Source organism: Numida meleagris, chromosome 25, assembly GCF_002078875.1.
Source record: "Numida meleagris isolate 19003 breed g44 Domestic line chromosome 25, NumMel1.0, whole genome shotgun sequence".
Taxonomy (NCBI): Eukaryota; Metazoa; Chordata; class Aves; order Galliformes; family Numididae; genus Numida; species Numida meleagris.
In genome coordinates, this window is record NC_034433.1 from 2,296,298 (window position 1) to 2,315,005 (window position 18,708).

Here is an 18,708-nt window from a genome sequence, read left to right on the forward strand (position 1 = left end):
AGCTCCCAGCTCTGCCCAGTGCTGGAGCACCAGCTGCTTAAAGCAGCGCTGATGAAAACACTGTAAATGTCTGTGGCTCTCTGGAATTTATTTTTATTTTTTTTCCCTCCATTCTGCGGCACCCAGCACGGATTGGGAGCTGTTGTTTTGTCTTCCAGCCATTATTTTCTTGCATCTTTTATTTTTCCCTACCAATTCTGGCTGCAGCTCGGGGAAAGGCCACGTTGCTTTGTGCACTCAGCAGCTCCATGCACCGCTGTGGTTTTTTTTTTCTCCTTCGGTCAGAATTGAGGGCAGCACCCGTTGCTCCAGTGCAGGTGGGATGCATCATAGGAACAGCCTCAGCCCCGTGTCCTGCAGCAGGAAAACGTGTCCCAGAGCGCTCAGGCACCGGTGCTGTGAGCATCCCCTGGTTTGCAGGACACTGATTGCCATTGTATGGATGGGAGATGCGTGTTAAAGCAAGTGGTTTTAAAAGATTTATTCCAAAAAGAAGCAATGATTTTTTTTTTTATATATATGTGTGTATGTATATATAGAGAGAGAGAAAGAAAGGGAGAACTTTTTTTCTGGAATAAGTGGAAATAAAGGAATAAATGGCTGCGTCCATCGATCAGCTGGGAGTCTGTGCTATACAAATGCTTCAGTGGCCGCATGTCAGCGGTGACACGGACCACGTTGTGGCTGTGCTTCTGTTACAGCTGTACCGTGAGTGCTCCGCAGCCAAAACTGGGCAATGAACTGCGTTGGTTGCGGGGTGCATTTGTGTAAGGTGTCATTTTGCTCTCTTCTGTTTGGCACGAGGAGGCTCTGCCTTAACCCAGAGGGAGTTTCCTTCCCCTTGACCTTCGCAGGAGCCTGAAGCCCAGCGCCTGGGGGGCTCGAGCACAATGGGAACGTGTTAGTGCAGTCCCTTACGTGGATCCTAAAGCCCTGAACAAATATTGCCATAACTTAATCAGGCTGATAAAAGAGCGCGGCCGTGCCCGGCCCGCGGCTGCAAAGTGACTCAAGGGCAACGCCGGTGGGGGGACGAGGGAGTGCTGCTCCCCAGTGCTTCGTCACCTAAAAATCCCTGGGTTTGGGGCTGTGCAGCTGTAGGTATTATAGCCGCCGTAGGGGGGGAGACATGGGAAGGGCCAGAGATGGAGCACGGGGGGAACTCTGGGACCGTGGTCCATGGGCATCCATCCACCTGAGTCACAGCGGGGCCAGGCAATGCCTGATCTGCTCCTCCCTCATCCCGCAGCACCGGGGAATGCGGCCGAGCGGCCCCAGCCACATCCTCCACCCATGGGCACGGCGGGGCCGGATGAGCCCGGACGGCACCAGCTCATCCCATAGGGCACCCTCGTGCCCTGCAGCTGCGCGTGAGCCCCTCTCCGGCTGCACCGCGCTTTTCTTGGGGCTCTCAGAGGGATCCAAAGCTCCCAGGTGCGATCCAGGAGAGCTCCGCGCCGCGTTGGCACAGCGCAGGAGGAAACGCGTTGATCCCGGCCCGACGGGAGTGGGTGTGTGGAGTGATTTCAGTCGGTAGGAAAACACGCAGCGCTTCCTCCTCCCCGACACGTGTCTGCACCGTGCCGAGCCCCGCGCAGCGCCCGACCTCAGAGCGGTGCCGGCTCCGAGCGCTGCGTCCTCGCCTCCTCGTGTCCCTGCAATGCTTCATCCCCGAGGGTCCTAACAGAAGGGATCTCAACGATCCAACGTGAGCAACATGGGCCTCCTTCAGGGAGCAGTCACACCGGAGCAGAACAGGCCAAAGCAAAGAAGCCATTCATTCCTGCTGGCCGAATAGGACCAGCTGATTTGATGTGAACAATAGGGAAGGTGTGAGCACGCAGGAAGCAAAAGCTGAACCTTGGCCGCATCCCTTTGAGCAGCACCAGCTCCGTGATGCTGCCACTCCGCGCTTCGCTCATTCACCGTCCCGCTCTGCACATTGCAGCGAGGGGGGGGGGGGTGTTGAATCCGTGGCAAGCGCAACGTTGGCTTCAGGTTGGAAACCAGCCCAAAAGTGCCTCTTCACAAAGCTAATTCTGGTCTCAGGCACTCGGAGCCCCGCGGTTTGCATTTTTATGAGCTCCCTCCGCGGATCCAGGTTTCAGGCTGTGGAAGGATCTGTGCGTTCTTGTGCTGACTAAACCCACCCACGCCGCGTTTTCTATTTGCAAGCAGATCTTGCATGATTCGTGTGAGCCCCGATGGAACGGGCTGATATTCCTGGAAGCCGCGCGCCGGCCTTTGTGGCATTGCTCTGCAAAGCGGGGCCGGGTGTCGGGGCTGCAATGGGGCTGCGCTGAGCCCCATAGCTGTGGGGTTGGGGTGCAATGACTTCACCCTGGTGTGGGAGCTGCTCAGCCCTGTCACAATGCAAAGCCCAGAGTGCTGATGCTGTCGGGTTATGGTGAGGCAGCAATGAAGGCAGGAGCACAGCACAGGTCTCCTGCCCTTCTGGTGCCCTGGAAATGGTCTTTGCTGAAGATGCTGCGTGTCTGACCGTCCATCATGGGTTCACCTCCTCGTTTGCCATCTGGCAGCATGAAAACAGAGCGCTCCAAATCAGAGCGGTCGCTGCCAGCAGGAGGGATGTGGTCGTTTCAGGGTGGTGGCATTCCAGGTGCCGGAAAACCAGAATACTCCCAAGCTCTCCTATAGGGCCACGTGTGCACAAAATATCTCATTCCAGAGTGAGCAGCTCCACACAGGCCCCTCCAGCCCCAGGCCCGAGGAGCCCTCAGTTTCCCCATTGGAGAACCACTTAGCATCACTCCCAGCAGCAACCAGGGCTCCATCCCCCACCTGCTCCATGGTGCTGCCCACACTGCCCTCCTTACCCTGAGTGGTCACCTGCAGATGCCGTGGAGGTGGCAGAAGTGGGACACGGATGCAATTTGGATTAGCTAAACATTAAGCTATGTCCAGGTGGAAATGAGCACCTGTGACCCGGAGCAGCATTCCTGAGATGTGGGTCACGGGATGCTGAGTACGGCTGCGGGGTCCCAGCACCGGGGTGGCTCTGCCCACGGCTCAGCTCCAGCTGGAGCTGGAAAGAGCCATCTAAAAATTGCAGTCCTTCCCTAAAGTAGGTGAAATATTTATAAACGCAGCCTCTAGAGGAGACCTTTTGCGTAAGCATCAGCCGCTCCGACTCCAAAATGCACACAATCCCGCAGCCCATCTCACCCTTTCTCACCCACAGGAGGGGCACAGACACCTTTAATTGCATTTGTCTGAGCGGTTCTCTTTATTTACGGCGCTCAGGCAGCAGAGCGAGGGGTTTAGCGGCTGCCTTGCTCTCTGCTGCATTGGGTACAATCCGGGCAGCGAGGCTCGGATCGAGCAGCGGGGGCTGCCCACCTCCTTCTGGGGGAGATGCTGCTTCCCCGCCCCGAGGTGATGCTGGGGGTGACGGTTCGGATGTTTCTCTGCCCCCGCGGGGACGCGCTGAAGCCTCGGGGGGTTCCGGGTGGGCTCCGAGGGTTCTGCCCCGCACCGCCCGCCCGCGGGAGGCTCCGCCCGGCCCCGGGAGGCGGCGGCGGTCCCCGGTCCCGGAGGCGGAGCCAGCGGCCGGCGGGCTCCGGAGCCACAGCCCGGGGAGGAGGAGCGGGGAGCGGGGCGGCGGCGGGGCCGGGCTGGGAGCGGGGCCGGGCGGTGCGGGAGCCGCATCTCCGCGGGCCGCCCCGCGCCGCCGCCCAGGATGTGGTGGGACGAGCGGGTGTCGGCTCGGTTCCGGAGGAACCTGCAGCCCACCCTCACCTATTGGAGCGTCTTCTTCAGCTTCGGCCTCTGCATCGCCTTCCTGGGGCCCACGCTGCTGGACCTGCGCTGCCAGACGCAGAGCTCGCTCTCGCAGATCACCTGGGTCTTCTTCTCGCAGCAGTTCTGCCTCCTGCTCGGCAGCTGCCTCGGAGGGGTCTTCAAGAGGACGTAAGGGCGGCTCTGCGCTGGGGGGTGGGGGGCAGCGCTGCCCCTCTCGGGTCCGTGGGGCTGAGACGGGCGCGGACCCCGCCCGGAGATGCGGGACGGAGGGATGGGGTCTGCGGGGCGGCTCCGCGCCCACCCGCCCGGAACGGCCCGATCCCCGCAGCTCGGGACGGGGACGGCGAAGTTGCAGCGAGAACTTCCTGGAGGATGTTTTCCGAATCGTGTATCGTGGGCGTTGTGACCCGGTTCGATAACCCCGGGGTCGGGAGTTGGTAGGCACTGCCCCGATCCCCGGGAATCTGCGGGGGTCACTGGGACACCCCCTCCCCCCACCCCGATCCCACTCTCTGGGATGTCTTTAGGGCAAATAATGCCCAGGGCTCAGCCCTAAGGGTTGCCAGCTGCGTTTGGTCCGAGGTGTGATGGACAGCTGTGCTGTAGGGCGAATCAGCTGATTATTTACATTGTTGGTAATTGTTTGGGCTGGGGTGTAACACACCTCCGTGTGCGTCCCCGTACGTCACACGTATGTATCGAACAGGAGCATAAAGGGATCTTGCATAAGTCCTTCACTTCTGTAAGGCAAACCATTTGGAAACGCTTCGTTAAACTCTTGTCTCATGAGTTGAGGAGGGAACTGAGTGGGAGGTGTTGGTTGATGGAGGTGGCACTGGGACACCCACCCGTTCAGTGGTTGTCCCAGTCCGTGAGCTGTCCCGGTGCTCCTCGCCCCGTAGAATGTGGGGCTGGAGTCCTGGAGCACTGCGAGGTCGGAGCATAACGATGGCCCCAATCCCTCTGCAACTCAGCGTGCACCTCGGTTGCCAGGACGAGCTCCAAAATTCCTGCTAGATTTCGAAGAAGAAGGAACTTTGTCACCATGAGCAGTGCGAAAACGCAGCTGGTGCTTGCAATGCTCAGTGCCCAGCAGCCACTTTGCTGGTGGGGTGGCAGAGCAGCCCCCACGGCTGCAGTGCACGCGGTGCAGCGCGGGCTCAGCACATGCTCTGCTCCCTGCAAACTTGTGCTCGGGGTTTGCTGAGCTGTAGTTGCAGCTCGGGCTCAGAATTCAGCTTTTCACGTGGTCTTGTGGAATCATTCCCTTGCATGAGTGAGGACAGGGTCTGAGGTTCCAAACACTGCCTGGGCTTGGGATCTGCAGTGGGAGCTGAGCCCGCCGGTAAACCCCCCCATGAAGCACTGTGAGATCCAGGCCTGAGCTCTGTGCACCTGCATCCCCTCTTGCTTTCCTTGCCTTCACCTTTTCCATTTGGCTGCATGTTACGCTTGCCTTGTTTAGTTGCGCTCCCTCCGTGCTGCTGTGCCACGTGCACTTGTGACAGAAGCACCGGGGTGACCAAGCACTTGTGCCCCAGGTTGCTATTCTTCCCATCCTGAAGCTGCATTTTTTGTGCCCTCCTGCATTTTTGCTTTTGCTCCTGGTGTCAGAACAGCCTGAGCTCATCCCACTGGTGTCAACGGATGAGCAGGGGGCTGGGGGGGCTGCCCTGCACAGGCTCTGCCCAAAGGCACAGCACAGTGGGTGCAGGAGGGGTGTGAGCTGGCACCCCCCGGCCCTCCCCTCATCCTCCCCTTAGTGCTCTGGGTTTTTAATTATTGCTCTTGCAGAGTGGAATTAACCTGATGGTCATCTGTCTTCTTGACGCGAGGGATGTAGAATGTGCTTCCTGAGGTCTGGAAAACCATCCTGCAAGTCGGAGAGTGCAACAGGAGCAGTGAGCTGGGGGTTGTGTACCGCACTGGGGGGGAGAAGGCAAGCTTGCTGGCATCGATACAGCACAGCACTGCGTCCTATGGAGGTCAGCCTCGACCTCCAGGTGCCAGGCGTGGATCTCTCCTGGGTTGCGATGGAGCCAGGTGTGCTGGGTGCTCCAGGAACCAAAAAAGAGCAGAAGGGTCATTTGCACAATCAGTGTTCGTACTGAAAAGCTAATGAGCTGTTGTGATTCTATCGGCCTCGTTTCACACCTGAGCGCCTGGGACAGGAGGTGGCTGCAGCAGGCAGGGAGCTCTGCTGGGGACACGGGGACGGGGCAGCGCTGGGTGCTGCGTCGTGGCACTACATCTGGGTGCCCTTCGGAGGGGCACATCGCTTTCACACCATCGGGATGTGGCCTTCAGACCCACTCTGAAGTCCTGGGGTGTCTCCTTTCAGGATGCTTCCCAAGCATTTGTCTCTGCAAATACCCTCAGCTGCTGTGCAGGGCTGGGCAGTGGCTTTGAGCGCATCTGGGTGCTGTGCTGCGGGAAGGGATGACCCCTCGGTCCCCGCCAATGGCAGAGCTGGGGGAGGGGCAGTGGGGCTGGGTACCCCCTGGGCTGTACACCACTGTGGGGGGGTGTGAGTGTGCGATGAATGTCTTACGGCTGCAGGAAGGAGTTTTTGCACTTTGGGAACATCAAAGTGAGCTATTCAGTGCTTCAAAAGGACGTCCATCGTTTGCAATTAATATTTAACTCCAGTAATGAGTGTGGCACCAGCAATGCTGGGGCTGCAGGAGAGAAGAGGGGTCTCAGGGATGTCTCGGTGCACATCATTGCTCCATCACACCCGGCCTCCATGCAGGCTCAAGGCTGCTTCCCTCCCGTTGCTTTCCCCTTGCTCCCTTGCTGCAAAACCCCATGTGGGATCACCAGTTGCTGTCAGAGGAAAGTCAGCATTTAGGGCTCTGCAAACCACAGGCTCCTTCAGGACGGAGGCTGCGAGCACTTCGTGCCACCGGCCGACAAGGGGCAGCTGCCCTCATGCTGTTCCTCCCCGCGCTGCTGAACCAGAGGCAGGATGTGGGAAGTCACGTTGCTGTGGGTTTGGGATGAACTGGGGCTGCGCAGAAGCACAGCGCTGTGCCTGGGGCTGAGCCATCCTGGTGCCCATCACTTCTGCCCCTTTGGCTGTTCCCCTCACTGGTCCTATGCCTATGAGTTCCCCCAGCTGCTAATTACACCTCATGGCTGGTCATTGCCCCGGGCTCCTCGCAGGCTGGGAGGTGCCTCTGCTATTTACTCACTGCTGTGACTCTGAAGTCCCATCTTTCTGCTGGCCTCAGTGATTCCAGCACTCCGCTGTCTGCTCCCCGTTTCCTTCCTTCCTTCCTTCCTGCCTTCCCACTTGGCAGCTCCTGCGCAGCGCGGTGCCAACCTGGGCTCCGTTCTGCAGGATGCAGATGCTGCCCGAGCAGAGCACAGCGCTGGGCACAGAGGGAGAATGCAGATCCGCACAGGTAACAAGGGGAGGTCCTCATCCCTCTTCTGCCTTGGAATGCGCAGAATGGGTTTGTAGGGATGGCTCCTCTTCTCCTCAAAAGCTGGCTGGGAGGGGCAGCTCTTTGAGGCAGGAGATGGCCGTGCTGTGGGCTGGGTGAGGATGCACAGAGGGGAGCAAGGTGCTCAGCATCCCAACTGCAGCATCAGAAGAGAATATGCTGGAGCAGCATTAGCAGGAGCTACAGCCCATGGGTGCACCCTGCCGATACCTGTGCCACCGGCTGACCTGGGGCTGAGGTCACAAGGTAGTGCTGGGGTGCAGATGCTGCTCTCATGGAGGTCATTCTCTTCCTTTCCCCTTCCTGCCTCAGGTTGGCTCAGTCGCTGTTTGCGCTCTTCGCCTCATCCCTGGCCATCTCCCTGGTCTTTGCCATCATCCCGCTGTGCCACAATGTGGTGGTGCTGGCTGTGGTCATGGCCGTGGCAGGCCTGGCCATGGGCTGCATCGACACCATCTCCAACATGCAGCTGGTGAAGATCTACCAGAAGGACTCAGCCATCTTCCTGCAGGTGAGCACAGAGCCCGCGGCCGCCCTGGCTGCGCTTCCTCCTCCTCCTCCTCCTCCTCTTCCTCCTCCGTGATGCCAGCCCTGCCTCGTCCCACAGGCTCTGCATTTCTTCGTGGGCTTCGGAGCGCTGCTGAGCCCCCTGATAGCTGACCCCTTCCTCTCCGACACCAACTGCATCCTGGCCAATGGCACGGCCAACGCCTCCAGCAACCTGCCCCACATCCGCAAGTCCCTGGTCCCGCACCATCCGGGCAACCTGTCCCACTACGACCTGCCCATGAAGGGCATGGTGGTCACACGCGTCTCCTACGCCTTCTGGATCATGGCCCTCATCAACGTAAGTGGGTGAGATTTGGATGCTTGGGGTGTCATCGGCAGCGAGGAAGGAGGTGTGAGGACAGATTAGAAACCCAACCGGAGCGCCCAGTGGGGCTGTGTGCATGGCACAGTGGGAGAGCAGCAGGCAACCAGAGCTGCTGCAGTGACTCCGTGCAGTGTAGCAAAGGATGCTCCCTGCCCAGCAGCAGCTTTAGTTACCTCTGACACTGTGCGTGCCGTGGGAAATGTGCTTTTAATTACACCAGGGCATTGCCTACTTTGCCAGTCTGTCTTGAGCAAGATAATTGAGTTTTAAAGGCAGGATTTAATACCTATTTTGAATGTGATGCGTGCAGCACGGAAAGGACACAGCACTCGGTGCAGACACCCCGGGGAAGTGGATGGGATGAGGGAGCTGTAGGAATGGAAACCAGGACCAGCAGCTTTGTATGCTTATCGTTCTTATTTTTTAAATGGTCAAAACCACAGCTCCACACCCGTTTTCACAGCGCTGTGTGCATCCTGACAGGACGGCTGAAATGATTCATTTCCATTCCTTGCTTTGTTTAAAGTCGAAATGTCTCAATTTGACTTTGGCATCAGTGCAGAGCGTAAAGCTGACGGAATACTCGTTTCGGTGCTATTGAAGCAAGATGTTTTTGCTTTAGTTATCAGATAAAGCGCTTGGATGACTCTCAGAATGGAAAAAAAAGATTTGGCTGGGGGGAAGATTTGGGCTTTTCATCCAGATTTGGAACAAAAACTACGTTTTAAAATTCGGTTTCCCACGGAACGGAAATGTCCTCATCCAAAGGGGCTGGAAATGGGGGGAAATGTTCCTCTGTAGGGCCGTGCTTGTCCGGAAGGTGTCATGGGGTGCTCTGCTGTGCTGGGGGTTGGTGCAGGGAGCAATGCTGGGATCTGAAACGGGAACTGGGATGCTCAGCTGTACCCACACCGAGCCGCCCAATGCAAGAAATCATTGAGCTTGCAGTGGTTAACACCTGCAAGGGGTGGGGGTGATGTCTCCATTGGCTCAGTGTGTGAGGCTGGAGCTCCTGCTGGGAGTGGAAGGGCCAGGATGGGGCTGGGGCAGCTGTGCCTGCAGCGTGGGCTGTCCCGGTGCTGGGTGACGTGTGCCCAGGCAGCGCGCTGGCACTCAGCTCTGTTTGCTCCTCTCCACCTGCCCGTGTAACAAGCAAAGTGCTTCCCAGGATGCCCTGTCCCTGCCTGGGTTTATGGCCAGGCTGTGCCACGGGGTCACGGCTTTGGGGAATCTCCTACCAGAAGGAGCCAGAGTTGATGAGCCATCGGTGGCCAGCCCACGTCCTGAAGGGTCCGGGCTCTTGTGCACTCAAGGCACCGCTGGCTTTGAGATATCATCTGGATATGGGGAAAGGGAGCAGCTTTCTTTGGAGATGGGGATGCACCCATGGTCCCCATGGGAACTGGGGGACCCCAGCACCGTGTCCTCTACGTAGGACCTGAGTGCTCCTGAAGTGCCTGGAGCTGTTATCTCGATGGCCAGTCCCTCTGGTTTGTTGTTTGGTGGTGTTTTTTTTGGTGAGGTGTTCTTTTCTTTTTTTTTTTTGCAAAATTTGCAATTTAGAAGAATAAAATCTGGTCCTGACCTCCGGAAGGATTAGAACTATCAAGCAAATGCATTTTTCTTCCATGGGACCGAACTCACTGTTCCTATTCCCATTGTTCCCAGAACAATGAAGTCCTCATAAATGAATTCAGGCAAGAGAGGCGGGTGTGGGGGGGGAATTCTCCATACATTTAAATAACGCCACAAGCCAACAAAAAGCAGGAAATTTGGAGCTCGAGCTCACACTTGCTCACAGACATGTAGAAAACAAGAGCTGGGCGGCTGGAGAGTGAGCTGTCACTTAGGATTTCCTGGCTTTCTCCCCATTTGTTGCAGAATAAACACCACTCGGTTGCAGCGGGAGGAGGAGGCTGGGCAGGGGCAGACCCAGCTTTTCATTTACTTCCCTCTATTTTTCTTTCCCCTAAAAAAGAGCAGTCCCTCTGGGTTTGCAGGCACCACCAAGTCGGGGTGCGTGCAGGGTGCAGGCTCGGCCATGGGAGCAAGGCACCATGGAACCGGGGTCCCAAGGGCAGGTTGAGCTCACTGTCCTCGTGTTTTGTCCCCTGTGTGCAGCACCTGGTGCTGAGCACTGACCACTGGCACAGCCCATGCAGCAGTGACTGTGGGGTGCGGATGTCATGCAGCTGTGGATTAGAGGGTGCTTGCATCCCAGGTCCCGTGGCACAGGTTGGGCTGAGGGGCTGTTTGCAGCTGTCTGGCTGCGGCCGTTGGCCTGGGAACCAGGAGCTGGTCTCTTATGAGATGCTGAGCAACCCCTGCTAATGGTTGGAGATGGGCAGAGCAGGTCCTGGAGCAGCTTGCTTGCTCTGCACAGTTTCAGCCAAAGGATTCTCGTTCATACCGCTCTGCTCTCCATGGGCAAAGGCGATTTCATGATTCATCTTTGGGCAGAAGCAGACGTGCTTTGCTGGAGTCACCGTCCCTGCAGGCGTTCAAGGAACACAGAGATGTGGCACTGAGGGACACGCTCAGCGGCGATGGGCTGGGCTCCCTGAAAGGCTCTTGTGAACGAGGAACTGCACTTTGTGTGAGCTGTGCATCGCTCTTACCTGCCCCTCTCTGCTCCTCCCCAGCTGCCCGTGCCCATCGCCGTGTTCTTCCTGCTCTACAAGGAGCGCATGGTGCCGTGCTTCAATAGCAGCAGCCACCCGCTGCTGTCGGCGGACGAGCTGGCGATGGAAGCACGTCCCACGGAGAAGGACGACCTGTCCACCTCTGTGCACAGACCCCACGCTGCTGGAGGTGAGCTGCAGGCACCTGGCTTACGGGACCGGGGGGGGGAAAGCTGCGGGTGAAAAAGCCTTGTTTCTGAATGCCTCCGTGGTGTTTAACAAGTGAGCTTAATTGCTATTGTCTAAGGAGAAAACTTTCCAAAACAGAGGAGTGAATGGAATCCAAAAGTACCCGAACAATTCAGTCCCTTTGGTGCCCAATTGCCCTCAGATTGGACGGGGCTGCAGGGATTCCAGGCTGCTTTCCTGAGAGCTGCCCTGAGATGAAACCCCTGCTCCCAGGTCATGTAGGCACACCTGGAAGCTCTGCCCCTCTATTTCCTTCTGGTTTTCGGTCAGGTTTAGAGCTGGCTGCTCTGTGTAAAAGCAGTGATCGCTGCAGAATGCTGATTTGGGTGAATCTGAGAGATGTAAAGGCAATGCCCTTGTTTGAGGCAATAAAGACCAGCAATAGTTTGACCTGGTGACTACAGCCCGTTTGGTGGGCAGCGTAGCATTGTTCTCTGCTGCCCAAGAGAAACGTTTCAAAGTAAATCCTCCAGTTAAGCACTGCACCTCTGAAGCAATCACACTTTAGAGCTGTGAGAGGAGCACTGTTGCAGGAGTGGTGGCTTTACCCCACCAATACAGTTTTAGGGAATGCTGGAAAGTGGAGGCAGCTGCAGGGAGTGATGGGAATGTGCCTAACGGGGTGGGTTCTCTGGTGTCTAGTAAGGTTGTGTTCCTCTAACAGCACTCCCCTCAGTTGAGACATTGAGTCTTCCTTTCCTCAACCCAGCTGCCCCTTTTCATACAACCCACTGGAGCTTCATGTTCTTCTCATCTCCATCTTTCTATTAAATGCACTTGAGAGCAGTCCTTAGAGAAGCAGGACAGCTGCATGGCTGACAACTGTGATCTCCGACAGATGTGTCCGTGCTGGCAAAATCCCTCCTTCCCCATAGAAGTGGTGAGAATTTCCTCTTTGCCAGTGCAGGGACAATCACCAGCGTGGTAGGAGCCAGAGGACAGGGCAGTTGGGCACACCAGGGTGCTGACTCCCAGCTGGCTTGGGCAGACTTGTGTTCTCAGCGGTCGTCAGAGGAGGTGACACCGCTCTGTGTCTATCACCCTCTTTCCCAGAGCTGGCTTGTTTGGTTCAATATCTTTTAGGTGAGGAATGTGAGCTGTCCGGGGCAGGACTCTGCGGTGTAGTTGTACCACGTATGAAGAGCTCTGAGGATGAGTGCTGTGGCTGAATGGGTTGATTTATTTTAAAGAACGGGAGCAGCAGTGTGGAGCTCCAAAATGGGAAGCGAAGCATGAGCAGCTTTTGTGAGCTAAGGAGCAAGTATCCCGGAGAGCTGGGATCCCAGTCTGTGGGCAGTCAGCCTATAAATATAGCTGTATCCCTTCTGAAAGTTTAGGTAGGTTTAAAAAAAAATAAATAAAAGACACCGTGCTGGCAGAGGTTAGCAGCACTGCACGTTGTTCTCAGTCCCTATGAATCTCTGTCCTGCAGCTGAGCACAAAACAAGTCCCCACTGCGGGCTGGCAACTACCCAGCCCCAGGGGGACGTTCCAGCTAAGTTTGCTTTGCATTGTTTTTCACCAGGTCATGATGACTTATTTAGCTGCTGCCAAAGCAAAAACTTCCGAGGGGCTTCTTACACCTACTTCGCAGTCCACATCACTGGGGCTCTTGTTCTCTTCATGACTGATGGGATTGTGGTGAGTTCAGCCGACAGAAGGATCTTGTCTGAGCAAAGCTGTATGGCTTTCTTCCTTCCAAATCACTTGCAGCAGCCCAAACCCAGAGACACCCACGTGTCCCCTGTGTGCAGTGGGCTGGACCTGATGGTCTGCCTGTGCAGCACCCTCATTCCCAAGGTAGCTCGTTAAAAGCTGATCACTCTGGCTGGCATGTTCCCTGCTTCTTGGGAGGGTTGTGTGGCTTCTCCTAGGCTCTGTGTTGTTGCAGCTGGACTGCTACCGTTACTCGCCTAGCCAGTGTAGAGCTGGAGTTGTGATGGTGCCCTCGTGGGCAGTGGAAGTCTCATCTCACTTTAGCCAGAATGCAAAAACAGCTGTTTTACGTCATAAGAAACAGAGGTTCTTGGATGGGTCCACAAAATCCAAGAGGAAAGCGTGTGTGCAGTCCCACCGCAGCGCAGTCACACGGGGCTTGTAGTGCTTCTGTCCAGACGAGGAGGGCTCACTTGGCTGGCGGGCTGCTGCTCCTTTCCTTCAAGCAGTTTTGTCTCGGTCTACTCGTGGTAAAACACTGCTGAGTCTCACGAAGGCCTTAAACAGGGTCTGGGAAGATGAGTGGGGTTACACCAAGGAGCTGTCAGAGACAGAAGCTCTCTAGGGCCTCCATCTTCAAGGATGACCGACGCCGGGTTCCTACTGTGAGATGTGTTCAGAGCATGCAATTCCAAGACAGTCCTAGGGGAAGAGAGCATCTCTCCGGGTAGGAGCTTAGCAGGCATTTTACCTAGTGCAGCTGTTCAGTGCTGCCCTTTTAGGAGTGCCCAAGTCCTGTGCTGCTGGAGACAGAAGCAGAACAAACTCTTGGGAGCAAGGTTCACTGAGGCAAATCCATAGGCGGGCTCTCCTGCACTGCTGCACTGTTAATATTTAAGGACGGGTTGAAGTTAACGTTGCAAAGCCTGGGAATCATCGCATCACCGTGACGGGCAGTTTTGTTTTCCCCGCAGGGAGAGTACTCGGGCTTCATTTACAGCTACGCCGTGGAAGAGCCTCTCTCTGTAGTTCACAAGGTGGCTGGCTACTTGCCCAGCCTCTTCTGGGGCTTCATCACGCTGGGCAGGCTCATCTCCATCCCCGTGTCCTACCGCATGAAGCCAGCGACCATGGTCTTCATCAACGTGGTAAGGCTACTCCTACCTTCCTCCTGCTCGCCTCCAAGATGCTGTCTAGTGCTGAGGGGCCCCTACCTGGGATAGCTTTGCACCAGGCCTTGTGACAAGCACGCCACGGGGGTGAGCTGCATCGCCCTCTCTACACGTTTGTGACTGACATGCAGGAGGCAGCTGACACCCGCAGTGTGACTGTATTGCTTTTCTGAGCTCGAGATTCCTGAAAGCAACTAGTAAACCATCTGCCAACTTCATTTCTTTTCCCATCGCCTTCTCTGGCATCCGCGGGGAAATTAATGTCTGTGTCAGCCCTGGGAAAAGGAAGGCAGCTAGTTTAGTAAGTTCTCTGCTTAGACTTTAGCGGCTGTCAAACAGATCAATGTGATGTTTGCTTGCTTGAATTAATGAAACGTATTCATCTGAAGAAAGGGGACGGAATCCTGAGAGGATAGATAAGAGATGCACAGAAGGATATGACAGACAACAGCAAGGGAACTGGTCCCATTTCCCCATCATGAAGAGATGGCAGTTAATTTACAATTTATGTAAACCAGAAGTTATTCTGGCAGCAGGTTTTAAAGTTAATATCCTGAGGCCAAGAGCATAACAGCGTGGTGACAGGGAGAACACAGTCACTAGGGCAGTGACATGGGTGCAGGGAAAGCTCAGCCCCATCAGCTCTAGATCAGGTACATGCCATGAGTGTCTCCTTGACTGGCTTCATTGCTTTCTGAGCTGTTTGATTGCCCTCTAAAACCTGAGGACAGGACATTTTAACAGCTGCTCATATTCAGAGAGATAAGGGAGGAGCCTCCAACCCTTAACAGAAGCCTCCTCACTTCCCTTTAAAGGCAATAATATCACCCAAGGACAAAAATGCACTTACATGCAGTGCTTGCTAGTTGGTACTGCTGTACGTAGTCAGACAGAGCAGCCCTCAGCAGTCATCCCAGCATTCCAGCAAATTCCGTGTGAATTAATTTCTTTAGAATCCAGATTGCTCCTGTGTATATGCAAGTGCCCATCACCAGGGCCTGAACATCTAAGAAAAATATCCGGAGTTGGGATTGAAGAGCTCCCTCTGCTGCCTCCCTGTGCCATAGTTACCAGCACATCTGGGCTGTTCTTGTACACTGCAGCAAGGCAGAAGTGAGGGCAGGTTTTTTTTAATGCCTTTGGCTTTACTCTGCTTGTGAGAAGTGGAGAGGGAGCAGTTATGGAGTGACTGGATTCTTCAGCCTGCTGAGTAAGATTTGTTAATAACTGAGACTGCTGCCTCCATAATATTTACATGTACTACTGTAGTTAAAGCCTAAGAAGTATTTTTGCAGACAACATCTTAAGTCTCTATCTGATGAAGCTGAGACAGATAAATTAAACATAGTCACTTTAAGTCTCACTAGAGAAAGAACCAAATTCTGTACTATGAAGGTAGATGGATTTTAATGTCACTGTTACTTCAGTTTTTCAGAGATTGCCAAAAGTGTGGTTTGTGTTAATTCAGCATCTGCCTTCCTGCTGACTCTGTGCCTGCTCTTTACAGGTTGGAGTCCTGATCACCTTCCTCCTGCTCCTCATTTTCTCCTCCAGCGTTGTCTTCTTGTTTGTGGGGACAGCATCTCTGGGTCTGTTTCTCAGCAGCACTTTCCCCAGCATGCTTGCCTACACTGAGGACATCCTGCAGTACAAAGGTGAGTGGGGATGTGGGCACACCTGGCAGACTCTGTAAGCAGGCAGGCATTCAAGCCTAGAGCTCAGGTAGCATGGCACCCAGCAAGACCCCCCTCCTGCTTTAGGGATGCTTAGGAGGATTGGAAGACAGGTCTGCTTTTGAATACGATCTTCATTCAAGCTTGTAGTCGGAAAAGCAGACTGCACCAATCCCAGATTTGCTGCGCTAATAACTTCCCCAGGCAGGGATCCAGCCTGCTTCTTAGCTTCCTGCAGCTTTCAGGGCTCTCAGACAAGAATGTCGGTTCTGAAAGCATCACCCAGGTTATCAGTGAACTGAAAATCCCAGAGTTTGGCCAGCTCTTACACGAGGTCTCTGCCAACCTCAGTCTCTGGGATAGTGATACGGAAGAAAACCTTTGCAGCAAGAAGCACCAGCACCTCTGCTGCCAGGGACAAGTGACAGAACAGATGTTTTTTGTCTTAACATTTCTACTTCTCTTACTACCACAAGTTAGAGTCAGTCTCAACGTTAGAAAGAACCTTCCACTCAGTATTTCTCTATCTCATTCAGAGAGGTCTGTGAAAGAGCAGTTTGAAGTGGCTGCAGGCTGCTCCTGTTGGCTGTCACTGTCACTTGCGCTGTCTCTTTTCAGGCTGTGCCACAACTGTGTTAGTGACTGGAGCTGGGATTGGGGAGATGGTACTACAGCTGCTGGTGGGATCGGTAAGTGCAGGCAAAGGGAAAAGAAGAGGCGTGCCAAAACCTGACTGGAGCTTCGCTAGAAACCTTAGTCCAGGTTTCAGACTGCTGCTGGCAAAAGCACTGCCTTACCCTTAAGCTCTCACCAAATGCCAATTAGGTATTCAAATGCGATGATGACACGTCTGCTGCTTTTTCTTTTCTCTCCAATTGCAGATTATACACGATCAGGGCAGCTACAGTTTCCTGGTCTGCGGGATGATCTTTGGAGGCTTGGCCTTTACCTTCTATGCTTTCCTCTTGTTTTTCCACAGGATGTACCCCAAGCCCTCATCAGGTAAGAAAGCACGGGCGCTCAGCCCTGCTTTATAATGAGAGGAAGAGTGGCATATGCATCAGTGCATAACCAGGGTGCAGCACTTCAGCAAAATGAAAGGAAATGTTTATTTTACTGCTGCTTCCTGTCCCCTCTTCCTGCTTTGACTTGCCCACAAAGCCTTGGCAGCCACAGCTCAGGGTTTGCTTTCTTTGCTGTTGGAGGAGCAAGGAAATAAAGGAACGGTCTGTGGATATCACAGAGGAGCTACAAACCAAATAGGATGCTAGCTGTGCTAGCACCACTGTGCTACTGCATAGCTAGCAGGAGCAAGCCCTAGGAGGACAGACTGCACACGGCTGTTCCCTGGCTAACACCCAGGGAGCAACTGTCTGCCATCCAAAGCTGTCAGGCTCTTGAGAAAAAAAACCTCACTGCTAAAAGATTTATCCCACCTGCTTTACCAGCCTACATGCACTGTCTTCCTTTTTTAAGCACCTTTTACAAAAGGAGCACTGCATACAGGCATATAAATTATTCAGGTTACTGGAAATTGAGGTCTTTCTTCCATGACCAGCAAAGCAAAACAAGTGGGATGGACGACAGAGTAGCAACGTCCATTGAGAGAGCTCACACACCTTCCCTTCGAGCACACTGAAGTACCTGATGTCCATTTTGCAGATATGGATGCTGTCTCACCTGACAAACCAGCAGTAATGGATGACACCGGACAGTATCAGCGCTGAAGAAGGGGCCGTGCCCTGGAAAAGCAATAAAACAGCACACAATTAAGCAGTACTATTAAGGATGATTTCACAATTAATGACTAAATCATGCAAGTTTTCTACAATCAAAAGCACACTAGACTGGGTAAGTCAGAATCAAGAAAACATCCTAGAACAACACGGCAAGCTAAGCACAAGTTGCCTGTGCCACACGTACCAAAAAGACTGCAAACATCAGAGTGACCCTGTACCCGAAAGGCTACGAATATGGCAGGGATGATACAGAACAGTTACTCTTGCAAATGAGCTTTCACACAAATCCAGGATGGAGGGACAGACCTCCTGGATTAGGAGGTCTCCTAATCCTCCTGGTATCCTCCTGGACCTTCCTTCTTTGGAAGGTCTGTTTGTTCCACATCTAAGACTTTGACCATCTCCTGGCTTAAGTCATTGAACTTAACAGGTTTGTTTTTTTTTTTTTTCTCCTGGCCTGTAAAGCACAGGAGGCCTTAAAAACGTACAGCACAATACTGGTTTTAAATTCCTTCTTGGTGCAACACGGGACTATATGCAATCACCATGAATACTTCCAGAAAAGAAATTATGCTATTGGTAGAACCCACCAAGTGCACAGTGGTAGCAGGATCTATCTATATTTGCACAGTTGATTCTTGTATAATACACAGTATCAGACACATTCACTAAGACAGTGTCTTATTCAGCATGCTGGGGCCTCTTGATTATTAAAATCATTAGCTTTTTTTTTCCTAGAGCCAAGAACGAGTTATGAGATGTGATGGTTTGTTTTGCTTTAAGTCATTATTTTAGCTGCTACAGTTGCAGTGTCTTTTAGGGCAGTTTTATTTCTAGCTTCCAGTTGAAGCTCAGAGGTATTTGGGAGCCAGACTCCAGCTGCTTACTCTGTGCAATACTTATTATAATAGGTGCCTTCTGTAAGGTACTCTTATACCCCATGCATGGCCTCTTCCAAGCAATGAAGAAAGGACTGGCTTTAGAAGAATGTAAAGCTACATGCATCTATTTCTTCAGTGAGTGATTGGACACGTCCTTTTCGCTTTAACTGCTGTATGTGGATGTACATATGTACGTGTGTATATAAAGCTGTGTTTAATTAAAGGTGATTTATTGATTGCTAGATTCTCAGCATGACTGGACTCAGGTAAATGAAGCCCTCTGGGGCCGAGACTGTCAGCTCCTACCTCCAACAGTTCTGCTCTCACATCTGGACTGCATCTAACAGCTGTTAAACCTTTCTTAGAGTTTCTGTTTTTCCAAGCAGCAGCTCTTACCTTCCATCACTATCTTCAGAGGCAGCTTCTGCAGAAATCCTCTCTGAAGGGCACACTTGTTGAACTGGCCTTAACTCATGGGCGCGCATCAGGAGCCCTCCCCATTGGCACCCAGTGCAGTAATTCTTCTCTGGAGCCACAGGATGTCACTGTTACTCTCCTTGAAGATGGCTGGGCTGAAAAATAAGGGCTGTGCTGCAAAACCCAGTTGCAGGAAAAAAAAATAAATAAAAAAA

The 18,708-nt window shown here is 53.8% G+C and overlaps 1 protein-coding gene across 1 annotated transcript; it reads left to right on the forward strand.

Annotated features, from left to right (window-relative positions):
- Window positions 3,608–18,326, forward strand: MFSD4A (major facilitator superfamily domain containing 4A). The gene is made up of 10 exons (XM_021377321.1): window positions 3,608–3,930; window positions 7,524–7,722; window positions 7,819–8,058; window positions 10,728–10,896; window positions 12,481–12,596; window positions 13,586–13,759; window positions 15,291–15,438; window positions 16,075–16,145; window positions 16,338–16,458; window positions 17,119–18,326. The coding sequence occupies exons 1-10, from the start codon at window positions 3,701–3,703 to the stop codon at window positions 17,181–17,183; spliced, it is 1,533 nt and encodes a 510-aa protein (XP_021232996.1). The 5' UTR covers window positions 3,608–3,700; the 3' UTR covers window positions 17,184–18,326.